The following is a 15,471-nucleotide window of genomic DNA, read 5'->3' as shown; positions in this document are numbered from 1 at the left end:
ACCTCTTGGATGGGAGGGATGCGTGCTCTGCCCACACAAGTCACTATGGCACGAGGAAGTGGCTGGTCAGACATGACCCTGATATTTCGTCGATAGGAAATGGAGGTGAAGGACTTTGGGTAACTGGTCCAGGTGACCCTGAAAGGGCAGAACTAGGAGCAGGTGGGAATGCAGAGGAATCTCCAGAGTCCTGTGGACAAACTAGAAAAGCTGCTGGCTTTTGGTCTTCCTGATGGGGAATTCACAGACAAACCTGGCCTTTCCACTCTGAGCCCCCAGCCAGCTACAGGAGGGCCACATACCTATCTGTGTGCGTGTGCGTGTGTGCGTGCATGCGTGTGTGTGTGTGTGTAACCAAAATGGGTTCACTGGTGCGAAGGGGAGGCCACGTGATGCCTCCTTACCACACTGCAATCAGCCACGTTGCAATCCATGTGATGGCTTGAGCAGCTTAGAATGTAGGGAAGGGTGGGAAGTGAAGTTGGGGCTGAGAGAAGAGCCAGGAGAGGCCATAAGGCTAAGGAGAGAGGCTGGTGAAAAGGCTGGCAGGCTAGTGAGAACTCAGGCAGGCTGGCAGACACTCTCAGATCCATGTGCAAAGCTGCAAGAAACAACATTCTCGGAGTTCAGGCCTGTTTTCCTGTGAATTCTCACGTGGGGAACTTGGAGAGATCTCTGTGCTCTTGACAGAGCCTAAGTACCCATGTTTGACTCGTAAAAAAAGGTGTCAGAGGGAGGAAGGAAAATGAGAAGGGAAATGGAGAATGTTTGGGAAGTGGTGAGATCGGTCCAGCCCTCCAGCCTGTCAGCGAGCATTTACAGATTGACTGCTGCATGCCGGGCAAGTACCAGGTGTTGAGTGAAAAGCAGTGCTCGGAGGCCAGTGGTGTTGGGGGAGCAAGCTGCAGGACTCCAGCTCTGCTGGAGCACCCCCAAACTTGACCAGGAGACCGGCTGCTGAGCTGCCTCGTCCATATAGGGGACCCCACTCCTGTCCATCGTGTTAGAAACCTTGCATTGTCCCAGTGGCAAGAATACATGTCTCAACGTCCAATAAATTACCTTAGGGACTTTGGGGTAAATTAAATTATTAAAATAAAGTAAAACCACCTTAAATATTTATAGTAAGAAAAATTAAAATAAACAATATAGGCAAGAAATTTGTTTCCAGGCCCCTGTCCACCGCTGTGTCCTGGGGCGCCAGGCTTTTGGAGTGTTCCTTCGCCTGGCCTGGCCAGGGAGTCTCTGTGGCGAATACATCTGCCTTCCACCAGCCGCAGGATGTAAACACAGTGGTGATGTGGCGCCCCCTGTAGGGTGCCGTGGAAAGAGGCCCCAGTGATCAAGGCAGTGGGCGTTTGCATTTAGGCATTTATCTGTGCACCAGGTCTTGAGAGAGACTCGACCTATTTCTGTCCTCAAGGAATCTCCTGGGAAGGTTGTCACCTTGGCAAGGGAGGCAGTTCCAGTGGCTCCCCGACCCCAAGCCCCACACATTCCCACCTCGTCTTCCATCCTTGCTAGATCTAAGGCTCCGGGATTCCAAGCAGATATTTGGCCCTGGCTACTGCCCTATCATACCCCCTAGAGTCACAGCGATCCAGAGCAGCAGGGCGGGGAGGAGGAAGAGGCACTGGGGGGAACAAGGGTTGGGGATCATGCCCAGCCCAGCTCCACCAGGAACCCCAAGCTGAGCCCTAGGCCAAAGCCTGTTCTTCTCATTGGTGTTTCCTCCCACGAAAGGGGTGTGATTGGCAAGGAACAGCTCTGCCAGCCCCTTCCCTGAGGGGTGTGACCACAAGTGAATCCTTTCCTCAGCTCTTCGGAGAAGTGGATGTGAGTAAAACCAGGCAAGGCTCTCCTTTAGGATCCAGGGATGGGTTCCCAACGGACCTCTCTGGAGATGCCTCCGAAGCCCCGTTTTGGTCTTTCTCCCACTCACTGCCTTCCCCTGGGAAGTCGGAGATCGCCACCCAGTGGTCAGCAGGAGACCCTGCTTTACCTGGAGGGGAAAGTTGTTCTCTTCGCGGTGGTGCAGCTCCTGTTCCCCAGGGCGAGGTGATGCAGAGGGCATAGCCCTCCCGTCTGTTGGTTCCCTTCGCTGGTTCCCTTTGCCTATTCATGGACTGGGCTGGTTGAGGTGGGGAGCTCAGCTGCTCTGTCACTCGCTGGGGGGGACTGCCCTCTCCTCTGCACCCCAGCTGGACTCCGAAGGGTGCAGCCTGCACTTGGATGGAGAGTGGCGGACGGCTGAGCGGGATGGCCGCGCGAAGCAGGAGGTGAGAGCCTGCGAGCTACAGTCACAAACAGCATCCTAGGAGGAGGGAGGGAGGAAGTCAGGAGGAGAGAGGAGGCACTGACCACCCAGGGGTTGGATGGCCAGCCAGGCCAGGACTCCGGACTCAGCCATGCCCTGGGACCAGTTCCCACGGGCGGTAGCCCCAATCTGGACCAATGTTTTTAAATTGTTTTTCTTCCACTAGAGCAGTCATGACTATTCATAAATAATATTCATAAATATTCATAAATATTCCAGAATAAATTCTAGAATACTCAGAGAAGAAAGTGGACGTTGTCCATGGTCCTACACATCAAAGATAAATTCTCACCACGTTGCACACACATACATTTACCAAAATGACCTCATCCCTTACAGCCTCTGTTGCAATTGCAAAACATGAACACTTTTCTGTCACTATGTATGTCTAGATCTCCTTCTTTTTAATAGCTGTCTACTATTCCACCAAGTGGAAATACCTTAATTAATTTATCCAATTCATTTTTGATGTGCATTTTGGTCGTTTTTATTATTTTACTATTACACACACAGGGACAATGGTTAAAAGTGCTGTTTTAGAAATAGAATGCTTGGTTCAAATCACAGCCCTGCTACTTACCAGCTGTGTGACACTGGATAAGTTACTTAAATCTCTGAGCCTTGATTTCCTTCTCTCTAAGGTGAGGGACATGATACCTTTCTCAAAGTTGTTGTGAGGGTTAAATCAGATATGATATGGAAAGCGTTTGGCATAGTGCAAATTAAGTACTTAATAAACCTTAGCAATTTTTATGAATAATGCAATACATTTCTTTATACAAATATGTTTTCCCACCTCTGTGACTATTTCCACAGGCTACATGCATAGAAATACTGGTCAATGGGTAACATGTACATTTTACATACTAAAAAATATCTGGATCAACTTTAGAATCAACTTTCAAAGTACAGCCAACTTTGAACCTTTGTTACTTGATGTAGGTGTGGTTATATGGGTGTGATGGTTAATTTTATGTGTCAGCTTGACTGGATCTCAGGGTGCCCAGTAGTTGGTCAAACATTATCCTGGGTGTGTCTGTGAGATTAATATTTAAATTGGTAGACTAAGTAAAACAGATTGCCTTCCCTTATGCAGGTGGGCCTTGTCCAATCAGTTGAAGGCCTGAGTAGAACAAAAAGTCTGACTTTCCTTGAGCAAGAAACAATTCTTCCTGCTTGATGGTCTTCAAGCTGGGACATGGGCTTTCCTCCTGCCTCCAGACTCAAACTGAAATATCGGCTCTTCCTGAGTCTCAAGCCTGCCAGCCTTCAGACTGGAACTACAACAGATACATGTGCTATACTGGAATGACACAGCTGGCTCTCCTGGTTCTCAGGCATTTGGACTCAGACTGGAACTAAACCATGGACTCTCCTGGGTCTCCAGCCTGCTAACTCACCATGCAGATCTTGGGACTTGTCAGCTCCCATAATCACATCAACTAATTTGTAATACTGGTGTAAACCAATTACACACACACACACACACACACACACACACAGCACCCACTGATTCTGTTTCTCCAGAGAACCCTAATAAAATGGATATGTTCAGTTTGTGAGAATTTAGTGAACCATATCTTATGATATGCTCATATGTATATTCAATTGAAAAGTTTTTAAAAAGTTAAAAAATAGAAATATTTGAAAGATTTAAAAAGATTCAGCCAGCTGGGTGAGAAGACAGAGAAGTAAAGCACTCACCACACACGGCTGGGGGGTATAGAAACCAGACAAAGTTTTTTGGAAGACAAGTTGGCAACATTTATCAAATACCATTAAAAATTTATATTCTTTTATCCTGTAATCCCATTTCTGCAACTTGAACCTAAGGAAGTAATCTGAAATGTGGAAACATGTTTTTGGACCAAGCTATTCACCACAGAATTACTTATAATAGGGAGAAACTAGAAACCACCTAAACATACAATACATACCAATGGGCCAATCATAGCCCATCCCAGCTCTGTGCCCCACCCACCCACAACCCTCACTGAGTACCCGGCACACCACATGACAGCAACTCCATCACCACAGTGGACTGGACTGGACCCAGGGAGTCCACTGGACTCGGGCTGGACCAAAAATGTGGAACTGGGACAAAGGGATTTGAGATAGCCTCTCTCAGGAGCTTGGCCTGGGAGATGTTATAAAACCAGAGCTCAGACAGCCCTCCTGACCATATGCAAATGCAACAGAGAAAGAGAAGAAGGAAGAGGACAGAGAAAATGAAGCTCAAGAGAGAGGAAAGGGAGACAGAGAGAAGCTGCTGAGGCCCTCGGGTCCCGGCCCTCAGGTTCCATGAGATACGCTACCATTTCCCTCTCTGCAATGCTAACTTAAATGCTTTCTTTTACTAATACGCAAATAATTCCCCAGGAAATCTGAAACTGATATCAGGAGGGGGAGTGCAGCAAAAGAGTCTCAGAGAAAATGAGAGCACTGAGGCATGGAGGCTTCGTGGGGTGGGATGGGGGGGATGCTGGTAAATGTTTAAGAACCAGCTTTCCAGGAGTGAGGGGAGAGGCCCTGACTTGTGGCATTTGCCAGTTTTCATGGTGTAAGCCCTCCCACTGTGGCCAATCTCAGGGTACCAAAGTGGTGTCACTGAACACAGAGACACACCCACCTGGCTCTCACGGACAGCATGAGCCAGCTCCCCATTGGTGGCAGGAGAGAAGTGAGCACACCCTTCCCTGTGGGGGACGCTGGCAATCTCTGGGATGTGGTGGCAAAGCGGCTAGTGAAGCCACGCCCATTGCTCGCGGTATTCTGGTCACGTGTCCTTCCATGGCGCCATCCAACCCCCATCCCAGATTAGCACAAGAACTTTTTGAAACACATGAACTATATTCCCTGAGCTAGAAAACCAGATGAGCTTGGACCTCATAAGCCAACCCGCCTCCCAAGAAAAAGGGTAGCCCCATCCACCTACCTCATTGGGAAGGACCAGGGCTCCATCTCCATCCCGGAGGACACCGTCCTTCCCCACCTGGGGCAGAACAGAGAGTCTGGCTTCCTCACCGCTGCCTGGTTTGGCTGCCTTCTTGTTCAGGATCCTGGCCATGCCTTCCGGCTGATGGTAGCTGGCCGGGGAGAGGGGCTCCGGCTTCTTGGTGCTCTCCTCCCCTGCTGCCGAGGTGGGACTCGGGGCTCTGCCGCACACATTGCGGAAGAACTCCTGCACAAGGCCGTACTTGGGAGGCTCGGGCTTGGCCCGGGCCTCGGACATGCCCAGCTTCCAGACGGACTCCGTGCTCCCCGAGTGCTCGACCACACTGAAGAGGCTGGACAGACCGTCATTGATGTTCCTCAGTACAGGGCTGTCCCGCGTGGTGGTGGAGCGGGCCCAGGCCGAGCCATTCTGCTTGCCCTGGTGCAGGTTCCACAGGCTGCGGTCCTTGGCGCTGTCCAGCTTGGACACCGACCGCCGCTGGAGCTTAGGCGAGCCATACTTGGGCGAGCAGCACGGCCGCTCGATGCGCGAGTGCACCTTGTCCAGAGAGGAGGAGATCTGTTTGCTGCGCACGGACACCAGCGAGGAGCTGCGGGGTGACCAGCTCTTGCCGTGGAGGCTGCTGCGGGGTGGGTCAGTCTGCAGGCCCACGCTGACCGTGCGGATGGTCTGCGTGCCCACGCTGGCCAGGCCCACCGTCTGGCTGGACGTGCTCTTCACTTTCCTCTCCAGCGAGCCCGAACGCATGGCCTGGCGCACACAGTTGGTGATCTCCTTCATGTCGTCGCTCATGTTGCCCGATATCTCCAGGTTGTGCAGGGCTGCTGGGAAGCCCGGCCCGGCAGCCGCGGGGCCGGCCCCTGTGCCCCCGTCCAGGCGCTGCCGTGAGAAGTTGCAGAGCCACCGGCCGTAGGAGCTCTCGGCCAGCCCGTTGGCCTCGGCCGACTCTTTGGGCTTGGCAGTGGTGAAGAGGAAGCCGGGCTCGATGAGGATCTTACCCTCCCTATCGTGGACCACCGGGACGCCCAGGCGCCGGGCCACCGGAGGGCTATAGTACACGCGGATGCCAGTCTTGTCGGGAGCTGTGTAACTGCGCTGCATGTGCCTCCCTGCCGGGTCCTGGCAGGCCAGGGCACCCAGGTGGCTGCAGTCCCCTGGCTGTGCCTGGGCATCCTTCTCTGGGTCCACTGGCTGAGTGCCCACAAAGGCAAACGCAGGGTTATTGGGCAGCTTACCCCGGGTGGCTTCACCAGCAAGGTAGGGGGAACAGTCAAGCAAACTTTCAAACTCAGACATGGAAGAAACAGATTTGGTCCTAGGAAGCATACAGGAAAGAAGAGTAGTGTTGGTGGGAGGTAACACCCGCCTAGCCGGCACTCTGGTCTTCCTCCTTGGTCCCTGTGTTACACGGGGGCAGGGACCACCACCGCCCTGCTCACCTCTTGTGGAAGTCTCTCTTGGTGCCCCGCCCCCATTCCCTCGGCGGCACTCACACCTACACACCCAACACCACACCCAACACCGCATGCTCTGAGCACCTGCCATTCTCTACCCCAGGGCTTGTTTTCTGACTGCAGGAGCACACGTGGCCTCCACACACAGGCAGCTGGAAACACCACAGCATGCACGCCCCTCGACGCAGCCCTCAGCAAACAATGGGTGGGGTTTGGTGGCTCTTTGTTCCTCGAGTGAGATTTGAGTTGCATGCTGCACTCTGGCTCCCAGAGTTTCCCAGCGAAACTGAGCTTGGGTTGCCCCTGGAATAATACCCCCTTTACAGCTGGCTTCCCTTCCCTGTTTCACTTCCAAGTGTTTCCAGGAATCCTCTCCCAAATAAATTATTTGCACACAAACCCTTGTCTCGGGATCTTTGAGATAAGGTCTCAAATCCTTGTCTTTGCTTCTGGGGGAACCCAAACGAAGACTCCCCTAAACCGCCAGCACAGAGCTGGCGCCTGTTTTGCCTGATGACCGAAAATGCCAGGCCTGTGTAAGTGCGTCTCACAGGTCAGACCACAGTCCTCCAGGATCTCTAGGAGGCAGCTTCTATTATCCCCACCAGATAGAGATGGGACATACAGCCCAAGGCCACAGAGCTAGAAACAGCAGAGCTGGAATTCAAACCCCACACTTGACTCCATAGCCCATCCGCCTACCCCGGGGCCTGCCTGGCTTCAGGCTGCTCCCATGGCCCCTGGGAGGTTCTGTTGCCCTCACTCCTATCATGAGTTTCCTAATGATAGAACATGGTCCTGAGCCCTCGGGGTCTTCCTGGCCCCAGCATAGGGCTGGGCCCAGAGGAAGCTGCTCAATAATCCCAGGAATGGGGGTCCAGCTTGACTCTCCTAACTCCAGACTCAAGAAGAAAGAACCCCAAGAGGAGTTATACAGTTTCTTTCCCAGCTAGGGAATGTGGGGGCCCCAGGTTTCCATGCCCAGAATCAAACATACTAATTATAGGCAGGAATTCTCATCGCCCCAAGTTTCCCAGCTCCTAAGTAGCATAGAAACCATATCCCAGAGTTCTCCCAGCCCTGCTGAGGTGCAGCAGGAGGCACATTGGGCATGGGAGAGAAGAGAGGCAAAGGGCCAAGGCAGGTGCAGGGTGGAGCAGGGGGCAGGGGTGAAGGGCAGAGTGGGGGAGGGAATGTCAGTACCTCTTTAAGCCAGTTCCCCCAAGCTCAGCTTCAGAAACAGCCTCCTTGTTGTGGATCTTCTCACTGTGTGTCTGTCAAGAGAGACAAGAAGGGTCAGTTTTGGTCACCAGCACCCCCTGAGGGAGCTGACCCTGGACCCCACATGCCTGAGCCTCCTCTTGTCCAGCAGGAATGATGTCAGCAATGATATAGAATGCCATTGGTCAGTTTCTGGTTACCGTTTCTGGTTGCCTCTAACCCCACCTCCATGTGATCTAGGCGTGGCCAATGGAAGCTTTCAGAGAGATCCCCAAGGAAAAGCAGAATCTGTTTAGAACTTAATGTGAATGTGGTGGCAGCACCCAGTGGCCGCTGTCCAGTTGGCGGTGACACCAGTGACCTGAAGGTTCCTGCTCTGGGTTTGTCTCGACCTGGTTCCCAGGACCTGCACCAGTTTTCTGAACCTCCGTTACCAGCCCTCTTGAGCCCCTAATCAGATCCTCTCCTGCCTCAGTTCTCCAGAATCAGTTTTTGTTGCTTGCAACCAAGTTTCCCGACAAAACACCACTTCCTCAGGCTGTCATGAGGTTTACCTGGGACGATGCAAAGGCCCGTCTGTTCACTGTTTGGTTCCTCAGCGTGTTGCTATATGGACAATGTACCGGAGGCTTAGGAGCAAACTTCACCCACGTTACCTAACTGATCTCCACAATCAGGGCTGGGCTAAGGCAGAAAACGTGATTCTCATTTTACCAACGAGGCAGCTGGAGCCCAGAGAGGGAGAGTGACTTGCCCAAGATCACATGGTGATTTAGAGGCAGAGGGTCCTTCACCACGTCCCTTACCACAGGCTGCAACCATGAGAGTAGAGGCCCCAGGGCTGAGGAGCCCAAGGTGTGAGGGCATGACCTGTGGGACAGGGTTAGCATCCTCTCTGTCGCATCCCCACAAGTGAGGGACTTTTCAGTGTTGCCAGGAATCAAGAAAACAAGAGCGGCCTGCTATCCCACTGACCTCTTTCCAGCTGTTGTCCTGCTTCTCCAGGTCTGAGTGCTTCAGGACCCAGGGGTCCGCAGCCTTTTGCAGCTGGGAAAGGGCAAAGAGGGCGGTCAGTGGTGAGCAAAGCTGGTGAGCAGGGCCCTGCTGTGGGCAGAGCCACTCCCCAGGCTCCTCTCTGCAGCCCAGAGGACCCAGATCATGAACTAGGAGCCACCTTCCCAGTGAGTAGCCGCAGCTCTGAGCCACCAACAAGGTGGATTTGAGAAATGATCATGAAAGTAATCACTTACAGGTACCTTTATAGATGACATATATCCAATGCTATTGTATACTATTACTGTTGTTACTACTATGTTAATTCATGCTACAATCTCTGGAACAGCTAGATCAGCTAAACAGCAGCTGAAACACACCAGAGTGCTCAGTATGTGCAAAATATCCATACTAGCAATGCCAAACAGCAGTTAAACTGATGTGAACTGCAGTGGGGATAATGGTCAGTGATTGTTTTTCGTTTCCCCTGTCTTTTGGTAGGAGGTTTCCCATGGGGAGAATTCCCACCTTGGTTCTTCCCTCTTGGTTCCTAGCTTTTGGCAGGCTCCAAGGTGGGGGCACATGACTCACACCTGGCCAATGAGAGCTTTGTGGAAAAGGAAAACTCTATTGCAATCGCTCGGCTGTGAGGATATGAGCACAAAACTAACAGTGGCCATATTTGAGGACAGCTTGCTTAATTTAAGAATAAAGAACAGAGGACAGCAAGCCTAAGAGACTGGCAGAGAGAAAGACCTCGTCCCTACTGTATTCCCTGAGCACCTGGATCCCGCTATACCTGAAGGAGATCCTACCCCCGGCCTCTTCCTACACTGACTCCCCCTTGTGGCTTGAGCCAGCTTGGGCTGGGACAGGCCTCACCTGGCTCAGGCGGTTCTGCAGCTCCTTTACCTGCTGCTCCACCTGCTGCTTCTCACCCTGGAGCCGCTCCACCAGCTGCAGCTTCTCCTGGCTCCAGTTGCGCTCGCTGATCTGCAGCTGCCGTGTCAGCTCCATGACAGCGCTGTAGGACTCAGCCAGGAGGTGCTGCTGCTCCTCCCGCTCCCTCTGCAGAGCTGCCTTCCAGTCGGGCCCCGCCCGCTCCCCAGCGCCCTTCCCAGCCTTCAGCTCCATCTGCAAAAGGAAGAGCAAACTGGGAGCTGGCGCCAGGAGACACCTCTTCTCTACCCTTCTGCCCTCCAGGACGCCAGCAGGTGGCAGGCGGAGAGAGCTCCTCCCCGGAGGACCCCTAACCTGGGAAGCCTTCACTGACCTCCCCACTCAGAACTAACCTCTCCTCCCAATCAAGGCTTGTGGAGTTCTTTCCACACGCCAAGCTCTGTGCTAACAGCCTTTCAGGCATTAGCTCAGTATCCTCATGCAAACTCGGCAAGATAACTACCATTTTCGGTATTCTGCACAGGAGCTTGAAGAGGTTCAGAGAAGTAGGTTATTTGTCCTAGGTCACACAGCTACAAAACGGCAGAGGTTCCTCGTTACTGCTTGTCATGGTACTTCATCAACTCTTACCAGCGGTATGGGTTAGGGTTAGTGGGGGACATGCTCACACAGTCATGTAATGTGTCCAGGAATCACTCCCGCATAATGGCTTTCTCAGCCCCAAACCGCAGGAGGTAAACATGCAACCTCAAGAATTGATGCACCCCACACCCGCCAGGCTGTGGTCTGACATCTTAACTCTCATGGGGCCATTCAGGTTCCCAGTGGGGAGGGACACCTGGAATGGCTGGGTTTGGGAGGGCAGCAGGAGCAGTGAACACTGTGGAATGTGCAGATGGGGCAGGAACTATGAGATCTGCAGGAGGGTTAGGAGGAGAGAATGGTGGCGCTGGGAAGTCAGAGTCTGTGAGTACAGAGAAGGTGACATCATGGTCATGGGGAGGCTGGAAGGACAGAGGTTTGGGGAGCGAGGGTCATGTCTGCGACTTACTAGCTAGGTGACCTTGGGAAAGAAACGGAACTCCTCTACGCCTGTTTTGTCACTTTTCCAGGAGAGATAACGAGAGTACCCACCTCCACGGGGTCCATGATGCTCAGGAAAGCAGCCTGCAGCAGTGGCAGGCTGGAGGAAGCTGGGCTCTATAGAGTTGGGGTGTGGGGTGTGGTGGGGGTCAGAGCATTCTCTCTGGGTGGGAATAAGCCCACCCTCTCACTGAGAAGACCAGAGCAGGGCAACAACTTGCCTCCAGGTACACAGCAGAGACCAAACCCCCAAAGCTCTGCTTGAGGCTCCTTTGGTCAAGCTGGGTTGTGGGGAGAGAAGTCCCTCAGTTTGAGTGAATAGAACAGAGCCCGGTAGCAGGGGGATTAAGGGATCCTTATGAGGAGAAGAGGGAGAGAATGAAGACAGCAGGCCGCTGGAATCTGGGTGTGTATGTGAAGGATGTCACCACATACAGACAGGCACTGTGTTGTTGGCCTCCCCTGGGAGCCGATGGTGCCGCCGAGGTGCCTTTGATGCCTCCATGCCCTTTGGTCAATCCCTTACCTTCCTTCCCAGCTCTGTAACTCCCAGTTCCCACTGTTTCTGGTACCCTTGCTGTGTGACTCTAGGCAAGTCTCTTGCCTTCTCAGGATCACAAGGTGAGGTTCTTATGCTTCTAGAAGCATGCTTTGGACATCCTGCTCCCAAATCTGACAGCCGAGGGGGTAGATGTCTCTGACAGGTGGGAGACTCACCTGGGCGGTGTGGCTCTTGAGCTCTGCCCGCTCCGTCTCCCAGGTGGCCTTGGCCTTGGCAAACTGCTGCTGAAGCTCAGTCAGACCACGGCGCTCATCCCGGAGGAGCCAGCACAGCTCCTTCAGTGTCACCTTCATGTCAGCCAGTGTCTTGATATACTCGTTGGGCTGCAGATGGGGGCAAGGCCTGGGTCAGGAGTTCTTTGAGGGGCAGGGAGGGGAGCCTGGGCTGGGAGCACTCACCCAGCGTCCAGCCCAGGACTCTACCAGGCCTCGGACAAGTCCCACAACTTCTCGGATTATCTCATCCATGCAATCTCAGCCCTGAGTTTTCTGAGCTGAGTCAGCTCCATCCTGGCCACCTCCTAGGCCAACCGTGCAGCCCAGCCTCACGTAAACAAACACCCCTGCAGTTACAGCAATAATTACTCAGCCTAAATCTAACTGAGCCCTGGCTTCTTCAAGGCCCTGCAACACCAAGGCCCTGGCTCCATCTCCTTTCTCAGGATCTGCCTCTCTGACGCACCATGGGCCAGATAAGGAGTCTGAACCATGGAGCCTCTCTGACTGCCTGAATGGGCCCAATCTTCTCTCCTTGGCCCAGGACCTGTTTCCCACCCGTACTCAAACTCATTGTTGCGCCCCTAGGAACCTGACTCTATTGCTTTCTCTATCCTGTGGCTTGATTTGAGGGTTTTTACTCCAGACCATAAGGCCCCTCTTCATGATCCCAGCCTGGGGTCCTTCCCCCAACTATGTACATCCCATGCTGCAGCCAATCCAACAGTACCTTGCCACACCTCTGTACCCATAGTTCTCTTGGTCCAGAATGGCCTTTCCCCTTTCTCTATTAGGTAAGTTCCTATTTATCCTTCAAAATTCACCACCTATGACCGCTTCTCTGTGATACCGTCCACTATACCCCAAACAGAATTAATTGCTCTCTTGCCTTTGACAGTCCATCATCATCTGGCCCTCTGTCACTGCCCTGGAATGACCTATTTGGCCCACAGCACTGAGCACCGGGGCCAGTGACCAGGCAATAACCTCTGCAGCTCCAGTGCCGAGTGCAAATGAAGGTGGCAGGAAGTGATCACGAAACAGACAAAGGAACAAATGGATCGGACAGCACTGGGAGTAGATTGAGAACAAACCGTGTTTTGGGTCCAGCTGTCCCCCGTGCAGGTCTTGTTGTCAGAATGCTGGGCGTTTAATTCTTCTTCTTCCATTAGCAGGTACAGCTCCTTCATGCTATTTACCTATTTTTAAAAAACCACACTCAACAGGGGGTGGCAGGGCATCATGCCTAGGGGGTCTGACCCTCAGCGGGAGGGGATTCAGGCTAGTGGCCCAGACAGAAGGGAGACTATATAGCCAAGCAGGAAGAAAGAATGGGGTTTATGGTGCAGGATGGACCAAAGGCACCCAGCTGGGCACTGATTTTCCAACATTTGACTTTGGCACCCTGGGTGCCGTCTAGGCTGAGGAGCAAAGCTAGAGAGTCAGGCCATTCTGTGCTCCCACCATCTCTCCCGCCAAAAGGACCATGAGTCATCCCTGAGAGCTACTCATAAATGACCATGTTGTCAGGCCAGGTCAAGGTAGGCACTGTGGCTGCAATATAAGGGCCACAGGCACCCCCATAATTACAGAAAGGAGAACCAAAGGTTTGGGTAGACAGAAGGAGATTTCCTGGGAGGCAGGGTTTGTTGCTGATGGAACCTGGGAAGAAGTCCAGGACCAGCCAAGGAGACCAGGTACTAGTTCAGGATAGGAAAGAAGCAGAACGAAGCCGCTTTCTGACTCGGGTGCACTTTTATCATTCATTCAACAAATATTTATTGAACACCTACCATGCGCCGGATGTGTGTTCAGAGCTGGGGATACATCAGTGAGAAAGACAGACAAAAAACCCTGAGCTTCCATTCCAGTAGCAAGAAAACAAACAAATATGGGAAATGTATGAAATGTCATTAAGTATATGGAATATCACATGATAATAGGTGCTATGGAGAAAAAGAGAGCCGGAAAAGGAGCTAGGATGTGCTGCATGCAGCTGCTCAAGGAAGGCCTTAGAGCAGGGGTGTCCAAACTTTTTTCAACGTTTTTTACCAAGGGCCATATGCAGTAAAACACACAAACAGCCGGGCCACTCACTTGAGGTGAAACACGTATTGCCTCACCTGGTTTATTTAAGTAAACTAAATATATTTTTGGAATTTGCTGCGGGCCAATTAATAATGGATTGCGGACCGCAGTTGGCCCCCGGGCCGCAGTTTTGACACCCCTGCCTTAGAGAGAAAGTGATATTTGGGCAAAGTCCTGAGGAGGTAAGAGAATAAGCCACGAGCATAATTCCAGGAAAAGGACACAGCCAATGCAAAGGCTCTGAGGTGGGAACATGTCTATTTGAGGAAGTGAGAGAGGTACGGGGAACAGGCTGGTTGAACAGGCCATTGTAGGGGCTTTGGCTTCTACTCTGGATGGAATGGGAGCCAGGGGAAGACTGTGCGCCAAGGAGTGACACCAGCCTGACTTTCAGTTTCATAAGATCCCTCTAGCTGCTATGTTGAAACACATTATAGGGCAGCGACAGAGTCCCATATCGCGTAACTCCAGGGGGTACCATCTACATTGAATACATCTGCCTGGGTACTCTCGTTTGGTGGAAGGGTGCAAGGGCAGAAGCGGGGAGATCAGTTAGGAGACTATGGTGACAATCCAGGCAAGACATGATGGTGGTTCAGATTGTGGGGGGCAGTGCGGCTGGGTCAGGTTCTGTAGATTCTAGATAGACTCGCAATGTGTAGGAAAGGCCATATAAGCCATGAGCATGGATGAGCTCCCCCCAAGGGGGTAAGTGCACGTAAAGGAGAGACAAGGCCCGAGGGCTGGGCCCTGAGGGGGAACTCTGACATTCAGGTCAGGTCAGGGAGAAATGGAAGGTCGGATCAAAAAGACTGAGAAAGAGCAACCAAAGAGGTGGGAAAAAAATGAAAAAAAAAGTCCTAGAAACCAAATGAATAAGAGTTTTCAGGGTCAGGCTGGTGCTGAGACTGGGAAGTACATGGGGGCAGCAGGGCCTGTGTGAATAAACACCCCAATTCTGTCCCTGGTCACAAGTACCTATACATACAGTATCTAACTATCTATATACACAGGTGCACGATTCTTTTTCTGAAATCCTTAGGGCCAGGTGTGCTTAGAATTCAGAATTAATTGGGATTTAGAAAGAAAATATGGTACCTATGGGCCAGCCCGGTGGCTCAGGTGTTTGGAGCTCCGTGCTCCTAATACCGAGATGGCTGGTTCGATTCCCACATGGGCCGGGGAGCTGCGCCCTCTACAGCTAAGATTGTGAACAACAGCTCTCCCTGATGCTGGGCTGCCGTGAGCAGCTGGAGGTTGGTGTGAGCTGTGGCAGGCTGCTGTGTGCTGCTACGGGCTGCTGTGTGTCACCGTGAGTGGCCGGCGGCCAGCATGAGTGGCTGGCAACCATCATGAGCTGCTATGTGCTGCCATGAGCAGCCAGGGGCCAGCGTGAGTGGCCGGCAGCCATCGTGAGCGGCCGGCAGCCGGTGAGAGCTGCCGTGAGCTACTGTGAGCAGCCGATCCACGACTGGCGACCGATTGCCTCAGCTGGGGGAGCGCAAGGCTCCTAATACCAGCATGGGCCAGGGAGCTGTGTCCTACACAACTAGACTGAGAAACAATGGCTTGAACGGGAGTGGGGGGAAGGCAGAAGAAAGGGGGAAAAAATATATATATATGGTACCTACACTGTCTATTGTATAACAGCCCTGAAAAAATCTGGGGTAACACCCTGTGCT

General features: G+C 52.6%; 1 protein-coding gene across 2 annotated transcripts in view; it reads right to left on the bottom strand.

Moving 5' to 3' along the window:
- Window positions 1-258: 258 nt before the first annotated feature.
- Window positions 259-15,471, bottom strand: part of SOGA1 (suppressor of glucose, autophagy associated 1) — a 64,371-nt gene continuing 49,158 nt past the window's right edge. Inside the window, exons 9-15 of one of the 2 annotated variants that reach the window (XM_033094429.1) lie at window positions 12,796-12,900; window positions 11,642-11,809; window positions 9,824-10,075; window positions 8,924-8,995; window positions 7,931-8,001; window positions 5,253-6,588; window positions 259-2,314 (exon numbers count right to left, since the gene is read on the bottom strand). In XM_033094429.1, the coding sequence (XP_032950320.1) occupies window positions 2,162-2,314; window positions 5,253-6,588; window positions 7,931-8,001; window positions 8,924-8,995; window positions 9,824-10,075; window positions 11,642-11,809; window positions 12,796-12,900 (2,157 nt within the window). In that variant the 3' untranslated portion in view covers window positions 259-2,161. The remainder of the gene's footprint in view (window positions 2,315-5,252; window positions 6,589-7,930; window positions 8,002-8,923; window positions 8,996-9,823; window positions 10,076-11,641; window positions 11,810-12,795; window positions 12,901-15,471) is intronic. The other variant, XM_033094430.1, reaches the window with a different exon arrangement.

Source organism: Rhinolophus ferrumequinum, chromosome 23 (assembly GCF_004115265.2).
Source record: "Rhinolophus ferrumequinum isolate MPI-CBG mRhiFer1 chromosome 23, mRhiFer1_v1.p, whole genome shotgun sequence".
In the NCBI taxonomy this organism is placed as follows: Eukaryota; Metazoa; Chordata; class Mammalia; order Chiroptera; family Rhinolophidae; genus Rhinolophus; species Rhinolophus ferrumequinum.
This window is presented reverse-complemented; position numbering and strand designations above follow the sequence as displayed.